General features: G+C 39.9%; 2 protein-coding genes across 4 annotated transcripts in view; both read left to right on the top strand.

Moving 5' to 3' along the window:
• The window catches only part of HERC6 (HECT and RLD domain containing E3 ubiquitin protein ligase family member 6), a 54,611-nt gene extending 53,583 nt beyond the window's left edge, over positions 1 to 1,028 (top strand). For all 3 annotated transcript variants that reach the window (XM_027970882.2, XM_042251257.1, XM_012180480.3), the window contains one exon: positions 209 to 1,028. In XM_027970882.2, coding sequence (XP_027826683.1) covers positions 209 to 432 — 224 coding nt within the window. In that variant the 3' untranslated portion in view covers positions 433 to 1,028. The remainder of the gene's footprint in view (positions 1 to 208) is intronic.
• Positions 1,029 to 8,587: 7,559 nt separating this feature from the next.
• HERC5 (HECT and RLD domain containing E3 ubiquitin protein ligase 5) overlaps positions 8,588 to 12,491 on the top strand; it is a 47,319-nt gene continuing 43,415 nt past the window's right edge. Inside the window, exons 1-3 of the mRNA XM_012179691.5 lie at positions 8,588 to 9,074; positions 10,965 to 11,085; positions 11,704 to 11,780. Coding sequence (XP_012035081.1) covers positions 8,765 to 9,074; positions 10,965 to 11,085; positions 11,704 to 11,780 — 508 coding nt within the window. The 5' untranslated portion in view covers positions 8,588 to 8,764. The remainder of the gene's footprint in view (positions 9,075 to 10,964; positions 11,086 to 11,703; positions 11,781 to 12,491) is intronic.

Genomic DNA, 12,491 nt, shown 5'->3' with positions numbered 1-12,491 from the left:
CGTAGTTTCCCCCCAACTAGATCGTGAATTCACCAAAGACAAAGACTAAATGTCATGATTTTTCTTCACCCCACATGGTCCCACGTAGTTCTCTTTGCACAAGGGGAACCCGATAAATATTTTTGAATGGAGTGATTAATTTCTTCCTTTCCATTTTAAGTTTTGTTCTTTCTGTGAACTATCTTAACTGAAGTTTATTTCTTTTCAGTTTTTCTTACAGGAAATGATAGACTACATGTAAAAGGCATACGGAAAACAGGAATCTGGTTTCGCTGTCCTGAGACTTTCAGTGAAAGAGATTTCCCAAGATCACTGACATGTCATAATATTCTGGAACTCCCTAAATATTCTACAATGAAAAAAATGAAGAAAGCACTTCAAATAGCCATCAACAGCAACAAAGGATTTATCTCACACACAGTCACAGGATGATAGGGACCTCTGAGAGGCTCAGATCTCGGGTCCTCTCACCCTACGATCCTCCTGTTCTTTAGTGCAGAAGTACAGTTTCTTCTTTAGGTCTGATTAGCACAAAGATTGATGGATTTTAGATAGAATTAGTTGACAAATGCTGGGATAAACAGTGACATGATAAGTCAAGGATAATATTGTTAATAAACCAGCATTTCCTATTCCTTAAATTTGCTATGAGAATGATTGCTTTTTACTGAATTATTTCCTGAATAATAATTATCATTTTAAAATATACTGAATATTAAAAGCTAAAAGATACTCTAAAAATATTGTACATCTAATAAGTGAAAGTGAAGTCACTCAGTCGTGTCCAACTCTTTGCGACACCATGGGCTGTAGCCTACCAGTCTCCTCCATCCATGGAATTTTCCAGGCAACAGTACTGGAGTGGGTTGCCATTTCCTTCTCCAGAGGATCTTCCTGACCCAGGGATCGAACTCGGGTCTTCCAAATTGCAGGCAGACGCTTTACCATCTGAGCCAGCAGGGAAACCCCAATAAACAGTCTACAAATATGAAGTTCAAAAAAATAAAACTGTAAATGAATTCACCATGTTTTGAGGCATGCGTGTGTGTATGTTTGAGGCATTTGTTTGTTTGTTTGTTTTTCCTATTCTGGAATGTCTCCAGAGTTTTGATTATAGCCGAACAATCTTGTTGAAAAATCTAAATGTTAATTTACTGAAAAATGGCTTGTGTTCAGTGCTGTGTTCTAAGAATCATTCTAAATGAAAATAACATTATTTTGGGTAAAGGCTGAGCCCAACCAGGAACTCCTGTCTAATTACAGTTGGAAAAAAGTGAAGAACATGAAATATGTTTCAGCATCATAGCTATAGAATGAATTAAAGGAGACATATAAGCACGTTGGAAATGAATTTTGTGAGCCACTTCTATCTCATATTAAGTTTAAAACTGTAACCTATTCTATAACTGCCTATGGTCATCCCAAACCATACACAGAAGCCTTGTATCAGTGGTGCTGTGGGAAAAGAAACTATGGGGTGACGCCCACACTAGGTGCTGATGCGGAAGGAGGTCTGAAATCTGAGGACAGACAGACCAGACAGATTTCACCAAAAACCCTAGACTGTGAGGTATTTAGTAGAAATGTAAGCCCCCAGCAAATTCTCATAGATATTTTGGATATATCTGGTTTCTACAATAAATAGAATGAAGGCCCAGATGTATACTATTGGAATTTTAAGGGGAAAAGTAACTTCTACATCTTAGAGATCCTTAGTTCAGTTCAGTCGCTTAGTTGTGTCTGACTCTTTGTGACCCCATGGACTGCAGCACACTAGGCTTCCCTGTCTATCACCAACTCCTGGAGCTTGATCAAACTTATGTCCATCAAGTCGGTGATGCCATCCAACCACCTCATCCTCTGTCACCCTCTTCTCCTCTTGCCTTCAACTTTCCCAGCATCAGGGTCTTTTCTAGTGAGTCAGTTTTTCACATCAGGTGGCTAAAGTATTGGAGTTTCATCTACAGCATCAGTCCTTCCAATGAATATTCAGGACTGATTTCCTTTAAGATTGACTGATTTGATTTCCTTGCAGTCCAGGGGGCTCTCAAGAGTTCTCCAACACCACAGTTCAAAAGCATGAATTCTTTGGCGCTCAGCTTTCTTTATGGTCCAACTCTCACATCCATACGTGACCACTGGAAAAACCATAGCTTTGACTAGATGGACTTTTGTCAGCAAAGTAATGTCTCTGCTTTTTAATATGCTGTCTAGATAAGTCATATCTTTTCTTCCAAGTAGCAAGCGATTTAATTTCATGGCTGCAGTCACCATCTGCACTGATTTTGAAGCCTCCCAAAACAAAGTCTGTCACTGCTTCCATTGTTTCCCCATCCATTTGCCATGAAGTGATGGCACTGGGTGCTATGATCTTAGTTTTCTGAATGTTGAGCTTTAAGCCACCTTTTTCACTCTCCTCTTTCACTTTCATCAAGAGACTCTTTAGTTCTTTGCTTTCTGCCATAAGGGTGGTGTCATCTGCGTATCTGGGGTTATTGTTATTTCTTCCGGCAATCTTGATTCCAGCTTGTGCTTCATCCAGTCCAGCATTTCACATGATGTACTCCGCGTATAAGTTAAATAAGCAGGGTGACAGTATACAGCCTTGATGTAGTATTTCCCAATTTGGAACCAGTCTGTTGTTCCATGTCTGGTTCTAACTGTTGCTTCTTGACCTGCATACAGATTTCTCAGGAGGCAGGTCAGGTGGTCTGGTATTCCTATCTCTTTAAGAATTTTCCACAGTGTGTTGTGATTCACACAGTCAAAGGCTTTGGCATAGTCAATAAAGCAGATGTCTTTCTGGAACTCTCTTGCTTTTTCATGATCCAATGGATGTTGGCAATTTGATCTCCGGTTCCTCTGCCTTTTCTAAATCCAGCTTGAATATCTGGAAATTCTTGGTTCACGTACTGTTGAAGCTCTGCTTGGAGAATTTTGAGCATTACTTTGCTAGCATGTGATATGAGAGCAATTGTGCTGTAGCTTGAATATTCTTTGGCATTGCCTTTCTTTGGGATTGAAATGAAAACTGACCTTTTCCAGTCCTGTGGCCACTGCTGAATTTTCCACATTTGCTGACATATTGAGTGCAGCACTTTCACAGCATCATCTTTTAGGATTTGAAATAGCTCAGCTGGAATTTCATCACCTCCACTAGCTTTGTTCATAGTGATCCTTCCTAAGGCTCACTTGACTTCGCAGTCCAGGATGTCTGGGTCTATGTGAGTGATCACACCATCATGGTTATCTGGGTCATTAAAATCTTTTTTGTGTAGTTCTTCTATGTATTCTTGCCACCTCTTAATAGCTTCTGCTTATGTTAGGTCCATAAAATTTCTGTCCTTTCTTGTACCCATCTATGCATGAAATGTTTCCCTGGTATCTCTAATTTTCTTGAAGAGATCTCTAGTTTTTCCCATTCTATTGATTTCTTCTCTTTCTTTGCATTGATCACTGTTCAGTTCAGTTCAGTCGCTCAGTCGTGTCCAACTCTTTGCGACCCCATGAATCGCAACACGCCAGGCCTCCCTGTCCATTATCAGCTCCCGGAGTCCACTCAGACTCACGTCCATCGAATCAGTGATGCCATCCAGCCATCTCATCCTCGGTTGTCCCCTTCTCCTCCTACCCCCAATCCTTCCCAGCATCAGAGTCTTTTCCAGTGAGTCAACTCTTCACATGAGGTGGCCAAAGACTGGAGTTTCAGCTTTAGCATCATTCCTTCCAAAGAAATCCCAGGGCTGATCTCCTTCAGAATGGACTGGTTGGATCTCCTTGCAGTCCAAGGGACTCTCAAGAGTCTTCTCCAACACCACAGTTCCAAAGCATCAATTCTTCAGCGCTCAGCCTTCTTCACAGTCCAACTCTCACATCCATACATGACCACAGGAAAAACCATAGCCTTGACTAGACGGAACTTAGTCGGCAAAGTAATGTCTCTGCTTTCGAATATACTATCTATGTTGGTCATAACTTTTCTTCCAAGGAGTAAGCGGAAGACTTTATTATCTCTCCTTGCTATTCTTGGAACTCTGCATTCAAATGTGTATCTTTCCTTTTCCCCTGTGCCTTTTGCTTTTCTTCTTTTCTCAGATATTTGTAAGGCCTCCTCAGACAATCATTCTGCCTTTCTTCATTTCTTTTTCTTGGGAATAATCTTGATCACTGCCTCCTGTACAATGACAAACCACTTCAGTATTCTTGTCTTCAGAACCCCATGAACAGTATGAAAAGGCAAAAAGAAATGACCCTGAAAGATGAACTCTTCATGTTGGTAGGTACCCAATATGCCACCAGAGAATAATGGAGAAATAATTTCAGAAAGAATGAAGAGATGGAGTCAAAGTGAAAACAACGCCCTTTGTGGATGTGACTGGTGATGTAAGTAAATTATGACGCTGTAAAAAACAATATTGCAAAGGAACCTGGAATGTTAGGTCCACAAATCAAGGTAAATTGGAAGTGGTCAAACAGGAGATGACAAGAGTGAACATCAACATTTTAGGAATCAGTGAACTAAAATGGACTGGAATGGATGAATTTAATTCAGATGACCATTATATCTATTACTGTGGGCAAGAATCCCTTAGAAGAAATGGAGTAGCTGTCACAGTCAACCAAAGAGTCCAAAATGCATTACTTGGATGCAATCTCAAAAATAACAGAATGATCTCTGTTCATTTCCAAGGCAAAACATTCAATATCACAGTAATCTAAGTCTATGCCCCGACCACTAATACTGAAGAAGCTGAACGGTTCTATGAAGACCTACAAGACCTTCTAGAACTAACAGCAAAAAAAGATGTGCTTTTCATCACAGGTGACTGGAATACAAAAGTAGGAAGTCAAGAGATACCCGGAGTAACAGGCAAATTTGGCCTTGGAGTACAATATGAAGCAGGGCAAAGGCTAACAGAGTTTTGCCAAGAGATTGCACTGGTCATAGCAAACACCATCTTCCAACAACACAAGAGACAACTTTACACATGGATATCACAATACTGAATTCAGATTGATTATATTCTTTGCAGCCAAAGATGGAGAAGCTCTATACAGTAAGCAAAAACAAGGCTGGGAGCTGATTATGGCTCAGATCATGAACTCCTTATTGCCAAATTCAAACTTAAATTGAAGAAAGTAGCGAAAACCACTAGACCATCCAGGTATGACCTAAATCAAATCCCTTATGATTATACAGTGGAAGTGAGAAATAGATTTAAGGGACTAGATCTGATAGACAGAGTGCCTGAAGAACTATGGACAGAGGTTCGTGACATGGTACAGAAGAGATCCTTAAGCACTTGACTTTTGGATTTTGTTATTCAGGCCTTTCAACTCCAACATCACTTTGTCTATGCAAATGTGTGAGCTGTACTAAATATTTTAAGAACCGATAATACCAGTTCTTTATATATTCTTTCTGAAAATAAAGGAAGAGGGAACACTTTTCAATTAATTCTCTTCTGCCAGCATTATTCTAATACCAAAACCAGATAAAGACATTACAGGAAAAGAAATCTACATGTATCTCTCATATGATCACAGATTAAAAAATCTTTTACAGAGTTTAAACACGAAAAACATTCAGGAAAATATAATATCTGTGACCAACTTGGACTTAGTTCAGAAATTCATTTTGAAAATCCATTATTTTCACCATATTAGACAAAAATCGTGTGATTACCTCAGTAGAGGTAGAAAAAAGTTGACAAAATGCAGTACTCACTCATGCAAGATGAGTACTCTTGGCAAACTAGGAACTTACTCAACCTGATTACTTCATACTTAGTGGTGAAAGAAATGCTTTCCTACTAAAATTGAGAAGTTCAAGATGTCTCTCATCACTTCTGTTCAACATTATACTAGATGTACTAGTCCATACATCAGGCCAAACTTAAAAAAGAAAGGCCATAATGATTGGAAAGGAAAGAGTAAAGCTATCTTATTTATCAATTACATAGTTATCTGTAGGATATTCAAAGGCATCCACACAAAAAAATCTACTAGAACTATTTATTAAGTAAATATAGAAAGGTGTCGTGGTTCAAGGCAATATATAAAAGTCAAATACATTTATATATACTCAAGGGCTTCCCTTGTGGCTCAGCTGGTAAAGAATCAGCCCCCAACGTGGGAGACCTGGGTTCAATTCCTGGGTTGGGGAGATCCCGTGGAGAAGGGAAAGGCTACCCACTTCAGCATTCTGGCCTGGAGAATTCCATGGACTGCATAGTCCACGGGGTTGCAAAGAGTCGGACACGACTATGCAACTTGTATTTCACATATATACTCACAATCAAACACTGAATTTTTTTAAAGTACAACTTGTAATATCAAAAAATAAATTTATAAGGATAAATTTAACAAAATATGTTTGACTGCTTACCAAAAACTTGAAAATATTGCTGCAACAGTTTAAGAAGCTTTAAGTTACTGGCGAGAGATGCTCATGGACAAAAGAATCAATATTGTCATAAGGTCAGTTCGTCCTAAACTGATCTAATTTAGAGTAATTGCTAAATATTTGCAGTCTGTTTTGTAGAAATTGGTTAGGTGATTCTAAAATATTTATGGAAATGCAAAGAACTTAAAATAGACAAAACAACTGAAGAAGGACAATGGTCAAACACTTAGGTGAACTGATTTTGAGTCAATTAGCATCTACAGCAATTAACACAGTGTGGTACTGGAGTGAAAAACCGAAATACACAATGGAACACAATAAAAAGTCCAGAGATAAGTCCAATCACATATAGCCAACAGTTTTGACAGACACATTGAGGTAATTCAATGAGTAAAGGCAAACTGGAACAGGTGGAAATGGATAAGAAAAAAAAAAAAGAACCTCTTCCCTTATTTCACACCATAAAGAATAATTCATTTGAAATATACAAAGACCTAAAGCTGTAAAACTTCTAGAAGACAATGTATGAGAAAATCTTTGTTATTTGGGGTTAGGCAAAGATTTTTTAACACCAAAAAAAAAGCAGGAATAATGTTGGTAAGAGAAAAAGAATGGATAAAGAAAAAATGAATAAATTGCATCAAAATTAAAACTTGAGCTCTTCAGATGATGTTTTTCATGTAATTTTATTAATTTTTTAGTTTTATCATAACGCCTCTTTTTATTGAAGTATAGTTGATGTACAGTATCAGTTAAAATGACACTTAATAAAATTAAAAGGCAAGCCACAGACTGGTAGAAAATATTTCAAAACATATATCTTGTAAATAACTTTATATGTAACATAGAGGACTCTTATACATTAAAAAAAAAAAAAACCTTAGATGATAAGCAATTGAATCAGTAAATATGTAAAAGATGCAAACAGACACTTCACCAAAGAGGAGACAGAGATCAGCACTAATAAGCACTTGAAAAAATTCCCATCATTAAATCATTGTTGTTTAGTTGCTCAGTCCTGTCCAACTCTTTTGTGACCCCATGGACTCTAACCCACCAGGCTCCTCTGTCCATGGGATTTCCCAGGTAAGAATATTGGAGTGGACTGCAATTTCTTTCTCCAGGGGATCTTCCCAATCAAGGGATCAAGCTGGTGTCTCCTGAAATGGCAGCCGGCTTCTCTACCACTGAGCCACCAGCGAATAATGGAAATTAAAACTGCAGTAAGATGGTATTTTAGACTACCGCAACTGCTAACATTAAGAAGACTGACAGTACTAAATGTTGGGAAGAATACAGAGGGACTGGACCTCTCAAATTGCTGGACGGAATGCTGAACAGTATAGCATTTTAGAAAAGTATGGTAGTTTCTTCAAATGATATTCATGTACTTGCCATATGACACAGCAATTTCATTTTTAGTTATTCATTCCAAAGAAATGAAAACATTTATCCACATTTATTCAAAGCCTTGTTCACAGTATTCACAGCACTTCTTTTCATCGGAGCCGCAAGCCAGAAAGGACTAAAATGCCTGCCTATAGGTAAACGGATAAAGAAATTGTAGTATATCCATATAATAGACTACCATTCAACAATAACAAAGAGAGAACCACCGATGAAACACTACAGGCTGAATCTTAAAACTTTATGCTAAGTGAAAAAACTCAGACACAAAAGACTGCACAAATCTGATTCCATTCGTGAGAAACTCTAGAAAAGGCAAAAATATATTGACCGCACTGATTGCAGTCACCGTCGTGTGGGCCGTGGCATGGGATAGCTCTGTTCAGCTTTGCCATGATGCTGTGGCAAAGCCTGGAGCAGAATGCTTAGCAAACCAGCTTTCCTTGTCACAATAGTTTCTGGAAATTCTGCAAGTCCGCCTGTGTCAAGGCTCCTCCTAGTGGAATTTGCAGTGTTTCTTCGAAGGCCACCTGGTCCAGTTCCGGCGGCCACTGCCCGCCTGAGGACATCTTCTCAGCCCTGCCTCCCACCTCCTCACAGACCAGCGCCTTGTTTACTCTGGCCACCGTCCAAGCCAGTCTTAAAACCATCCAGTTTCCCTTTCTCTTTTCGATTCCGCTCGCTTAAAAACAACAACAATCAGTTTCGTTTCTCTCAGAAACTGCCGGCTCCGCCCCCAAACAGCACGTCGGGCGCCCAGCGTCGGGGCGGGGTAGAGAGGCTGCGGTTCCTAGACGTCGGTGTGCGTTCCGCTCGCTGCGCCTCCGCACCACGACGCCCGGGGGCGGTGGGCGCCTTCAGGCTTTGGCCGCCTCTTGTCCTCGCCTCAGCTCTGTCTCCTTCGAACGTTCGGACAGCTGAGACACGGCTGAGGAGCTCGGGAAATTGGTGATGGAGGGGAGGCCACGGAGGAGGTCGCGGGGCGGCGCACGCCCGGTGTCCGGGCGGGTCCCCGAGTCCCGACCCTCCGCGTCCCGGCCCTCCGCGTCCCGGCCCTCCGCGACAGCGCCCGCGGAGTCCTGGGGAGCGAAGCTCTGGCTCTTCCCCAGCGCCGCCGGGCTCCGCAGCGCGCTGTCCAAGAGGCCCGAGGCGACACGCCAGATGTGCTGCACGCGCCGGCGCCTGGCGGTGCTGGAGCGCGGCGGGGCGGGCGTCGAGGTCCACCAGCTGCCGGCGGGGAGCGACGGCGCCAGGAAGCCGAGTGAGTGAGGCCGCGCAGCGCCCGCTCGGCCATCCCCTCCGCGCACTGGGGGTGTGAGTGCGGTGGGCGGCCTGGCCGGGGCCCGCACGGACGCTTCTCTAGAGCGGCCCGACTTGTGGGTGTGCGGTCCTTTAACCGCGAGAGACAGTGGGGGGACCCGACGGCGCAGCGGTCCGCGCGGGCCGTAGAAGCGCGCCCGGCCGGGGGTGTTTTCGCGTTTGGCACCCCTGAGTTCTCCAGCCTTGCTCCTCGCGGGCTCGGAGTTTGGGCCGGACGGAGGCGAGAAACACAAGGTCCGCTCCGCCGCCGCCTCATGGAGGGAGTCCCCCCGGCAGCATCTTAGCCAGTCTGCCTCTATCTTTGGTTTCTATTCAAAATGTGTTTTTCACTTACGCCTTTTAGAACATACCGGCTCTGACTTTGGGAGTCTTTGGAGAACCTTGTTTAGGTTTTCTTGTTCTCAGTGATAATGTCTTACGTGTGCAAGCAAGTTAAAGAGGGCTTTCAGTTGCACTTTGGTAATCTCTGTAGAGATTTATTAGCTCTGGTGACCCTGACTCCGAATTTTAAGGTGGAGGGGGTTGTAAGTGACCACACATTTGGTTTGCCCATCTATTGCGTGAAGAAAATGATATTTTACTTTTGTTCGTTTTGCTTTTAACTTGAGGGAAGTCGAGAACCTTTTTTCTATAGGTTATTTGAGTTTTTTTGGGGGGTGTGTGTGAACTGCCAGTTCATTGACATCTTTGCCTCGCTTTTTAAAAAAAGATGAGTTGTTTATCTTTTTCGTGTTTATTTGGAAGAGCTTTTGTATATTGAGTAAGAGTAGCCGTTTGTCGGTCATTTACGCTGTAAAATTCTACCCGACCTGCCTTTTGCTAATGTTTTATAGTTTACTACATCAGTCTTTTCCTTTAAGGAGACTTACGCATTTTGTGTTATGTTAGAAAGCTATTCTCAATCCAAAATTTTTTTAATGTGCTCATCTTTTTACTGATTTTAAGATTTTGCTTTTAAACCTAACATTTTTAATACACTTAGAAATTATTTTGACTTAAGGGGTGAGGTGGGGGAATATGGATTGATTTATTTTTTTCTCCAAAATGTCCCAGTACCTTTTTTTGAATAAACCCACCTTTTTTGAATTAGCCCTCCTTTTTTCCAGCTGATTTGAAATGCTGAGTCTCTAAAAAAGCTTTAGTCTATTGTGCCATTCTTTATTACCAGACTGGTTTGGTTCTCTTTAGAATTTGTATTATGAAGTGGTTCGTGCTTTGATCTTTTGCATAAATAGATTTTATTTCATTAGAACTGAAAACTGAAACAAGGTCCCAACTCTACCTACTTTTTGTGAACAAATTAGATGAGATAAAAATAAAGGGTTTGGTGGACAGTTTTAAATCTTTAACTTTGAGAAAGCGCTAAATATGCACTGACAGTACAATTTCTTTTAATAGCATCCTTTAAAAAAAATTGTCCCCCAAACCCAATTCCTCATTTACTCTTAAAATGAAGTATGTTCTCCAAAAATTAAATTATAGTTTCTTACAGACTTTTTCATTTCTAGCACTTCAAATTTAGTTTCTCTCCTTGAACTTATTAAACAATCTAAAAGCAAATAGCTATTTCAATTGAAAAGATATATTCAATTTAAAACAGTATAAATCAATGCTTGCCCAAATTAAAAAAGAAAATCTGTTGTCAAGACACTAGGCATTGCTATTTGTCTGCTTGCTGCATTTGAATTTTCTTAAAAGAGACGTTCAGGTTAAGTCGAGTTGTGTAGTTGACATTTTTTTTCCAAGTGTTTTAAGTGCATTATAATTAAGTGAATAATAATAGTGGGTCACAGTGAGAGTGATGTTACTTCCTGTTGGATTTGCTCTGCAGAGTGCATTAAGTTAGGGAAAAAAATGAAGATACATTCCATGGACCAAGGAGAAGAGCACATGCTGGTTCTATCCTCAGATGGAAAACCATTTGAGTACAAGTATAGCATAGAACATGCAAGGTAGGAAAGTTTTTTTTTCTTTTTATTAAAAATGATGTAAATTTCACTCAAAAAGCAATCATAATTTTTGTAGGAAAATGTTACTTTATATGATCCTTGCTTTATAAGGTGGTATCTTAAGTAAATGATGAATTCTGAACTGACTAGTGAACTGTAAATCAATTTGTATCTCCCAGGGCATGTACCATGTGTTGATTTGGCACTTAAAGGAAATGATTGGTTAGTCCACGTATCCCCAAATTGGACTTACATAGTAATTAACTCGTTTAACCCCAGAGTAGTTTTCAACCTCGGAGAAAAGTGAATTATCATGGAATGATTTGTGAGACTTTTTCCTAGTAGATCTTGTGAATTAGAACTTATTTTCATCTTGTATTATTCCTGCATCATAAAATTATTATTTGTAAAAGAGTCTTAGAATCATCTTACTACAATTTTAGAATGAACATTATTTTCCTTTTAAACCACTAATTAAAGCATATTATTATTATAATAATTTTAGATGTGCTGAATGTGAAGTTAACTTTTTTGAGCTTCAATCCTAATTAAATACAGTTAATAATTCTTAACTGTTGTGACTTATTTGTGATCAACATAAAAAATATTTCCTTTCATCAGGTTTCAGTGCATTTTACAAGAAAAAAATATAATTCAGATCACATGTGGAGATTATCATTCTCTTGCACTCTCAAAAGGTACTTTTCTAAATATTGTTTTTTCAAGAGGGGTAAATCTATGTGTATATAGAACTAAGAGAATGTAAGTGCTTCATTTGGTACCAGGACCGAAATATGGTTTTGAATGTGGTACGGTAGAACACTACTAAAAGAGATACAAAATCAGAATTCTTGGACCTATAAAATCTTCTGGTTTTCATAATTACTTTTCCTACATTTTATTCTCTCAAATGAAAAAACTAAAGCAATTTAGTAATGAGTTTGATGTTCTTTATTTAAGGGAAAAGAGCCTATTGATTAAAAGTGTATAGGAGCTCATAAGCAATGGAATGCTCTTCCCAAGGGATTTTGAGCAAGGGCAAGTTTTGTAGAGTGTCAGAAGCTTCAGTATGGAAATAGGGCGTGATTGACTGTGGTTGCATATCTGATCAAGGAAATAAGTATAGAGCCCAGGGTAAACTTGGTGTTTGGGGATTGGCTGACTGGATGTACTGTGTTTCTGGTCAGGCTGAACATTCAGAGTGTGAAGGTTCGGTTTGGTGACAGGGTTCCTGGGTGCCATCTTGGGCCTAGAGATTTATTTCAGCAGTTCTGTTTTCTATTTTTCAAATATGAAACAATGAAAATATTCTAAATAATTAAAATCATCCTCTCTGCAAGCAAGATTAGGAATGGTCCACCCTTTTCCAGAACTTTCTTCCCTTTTCCTAGGGTTCTTCCAGCTCCCAT

This window comes from Ovis aries, chromosome 6 (genome assembly GCF_016772045.2).
Source record: "Ovis aries strain OAR_USU_Benz2616 breed Rambouillet chromosome 6, ARS-UI_Ramb_v3.0, whole genome shotgun sequence".
Taxonomy (NCBI): domain Eukaryota; kingdom Metazoa; phylum Chordata; class Mammalia; order Artiodactyla; family Bovidae; genus Ovis; species Ovis aries.
The sequence above is the reverse complement of the archived record's forward strand: the minus strand, read 5'-3'. Positions and strand labels throughout refer to the sequence as shown.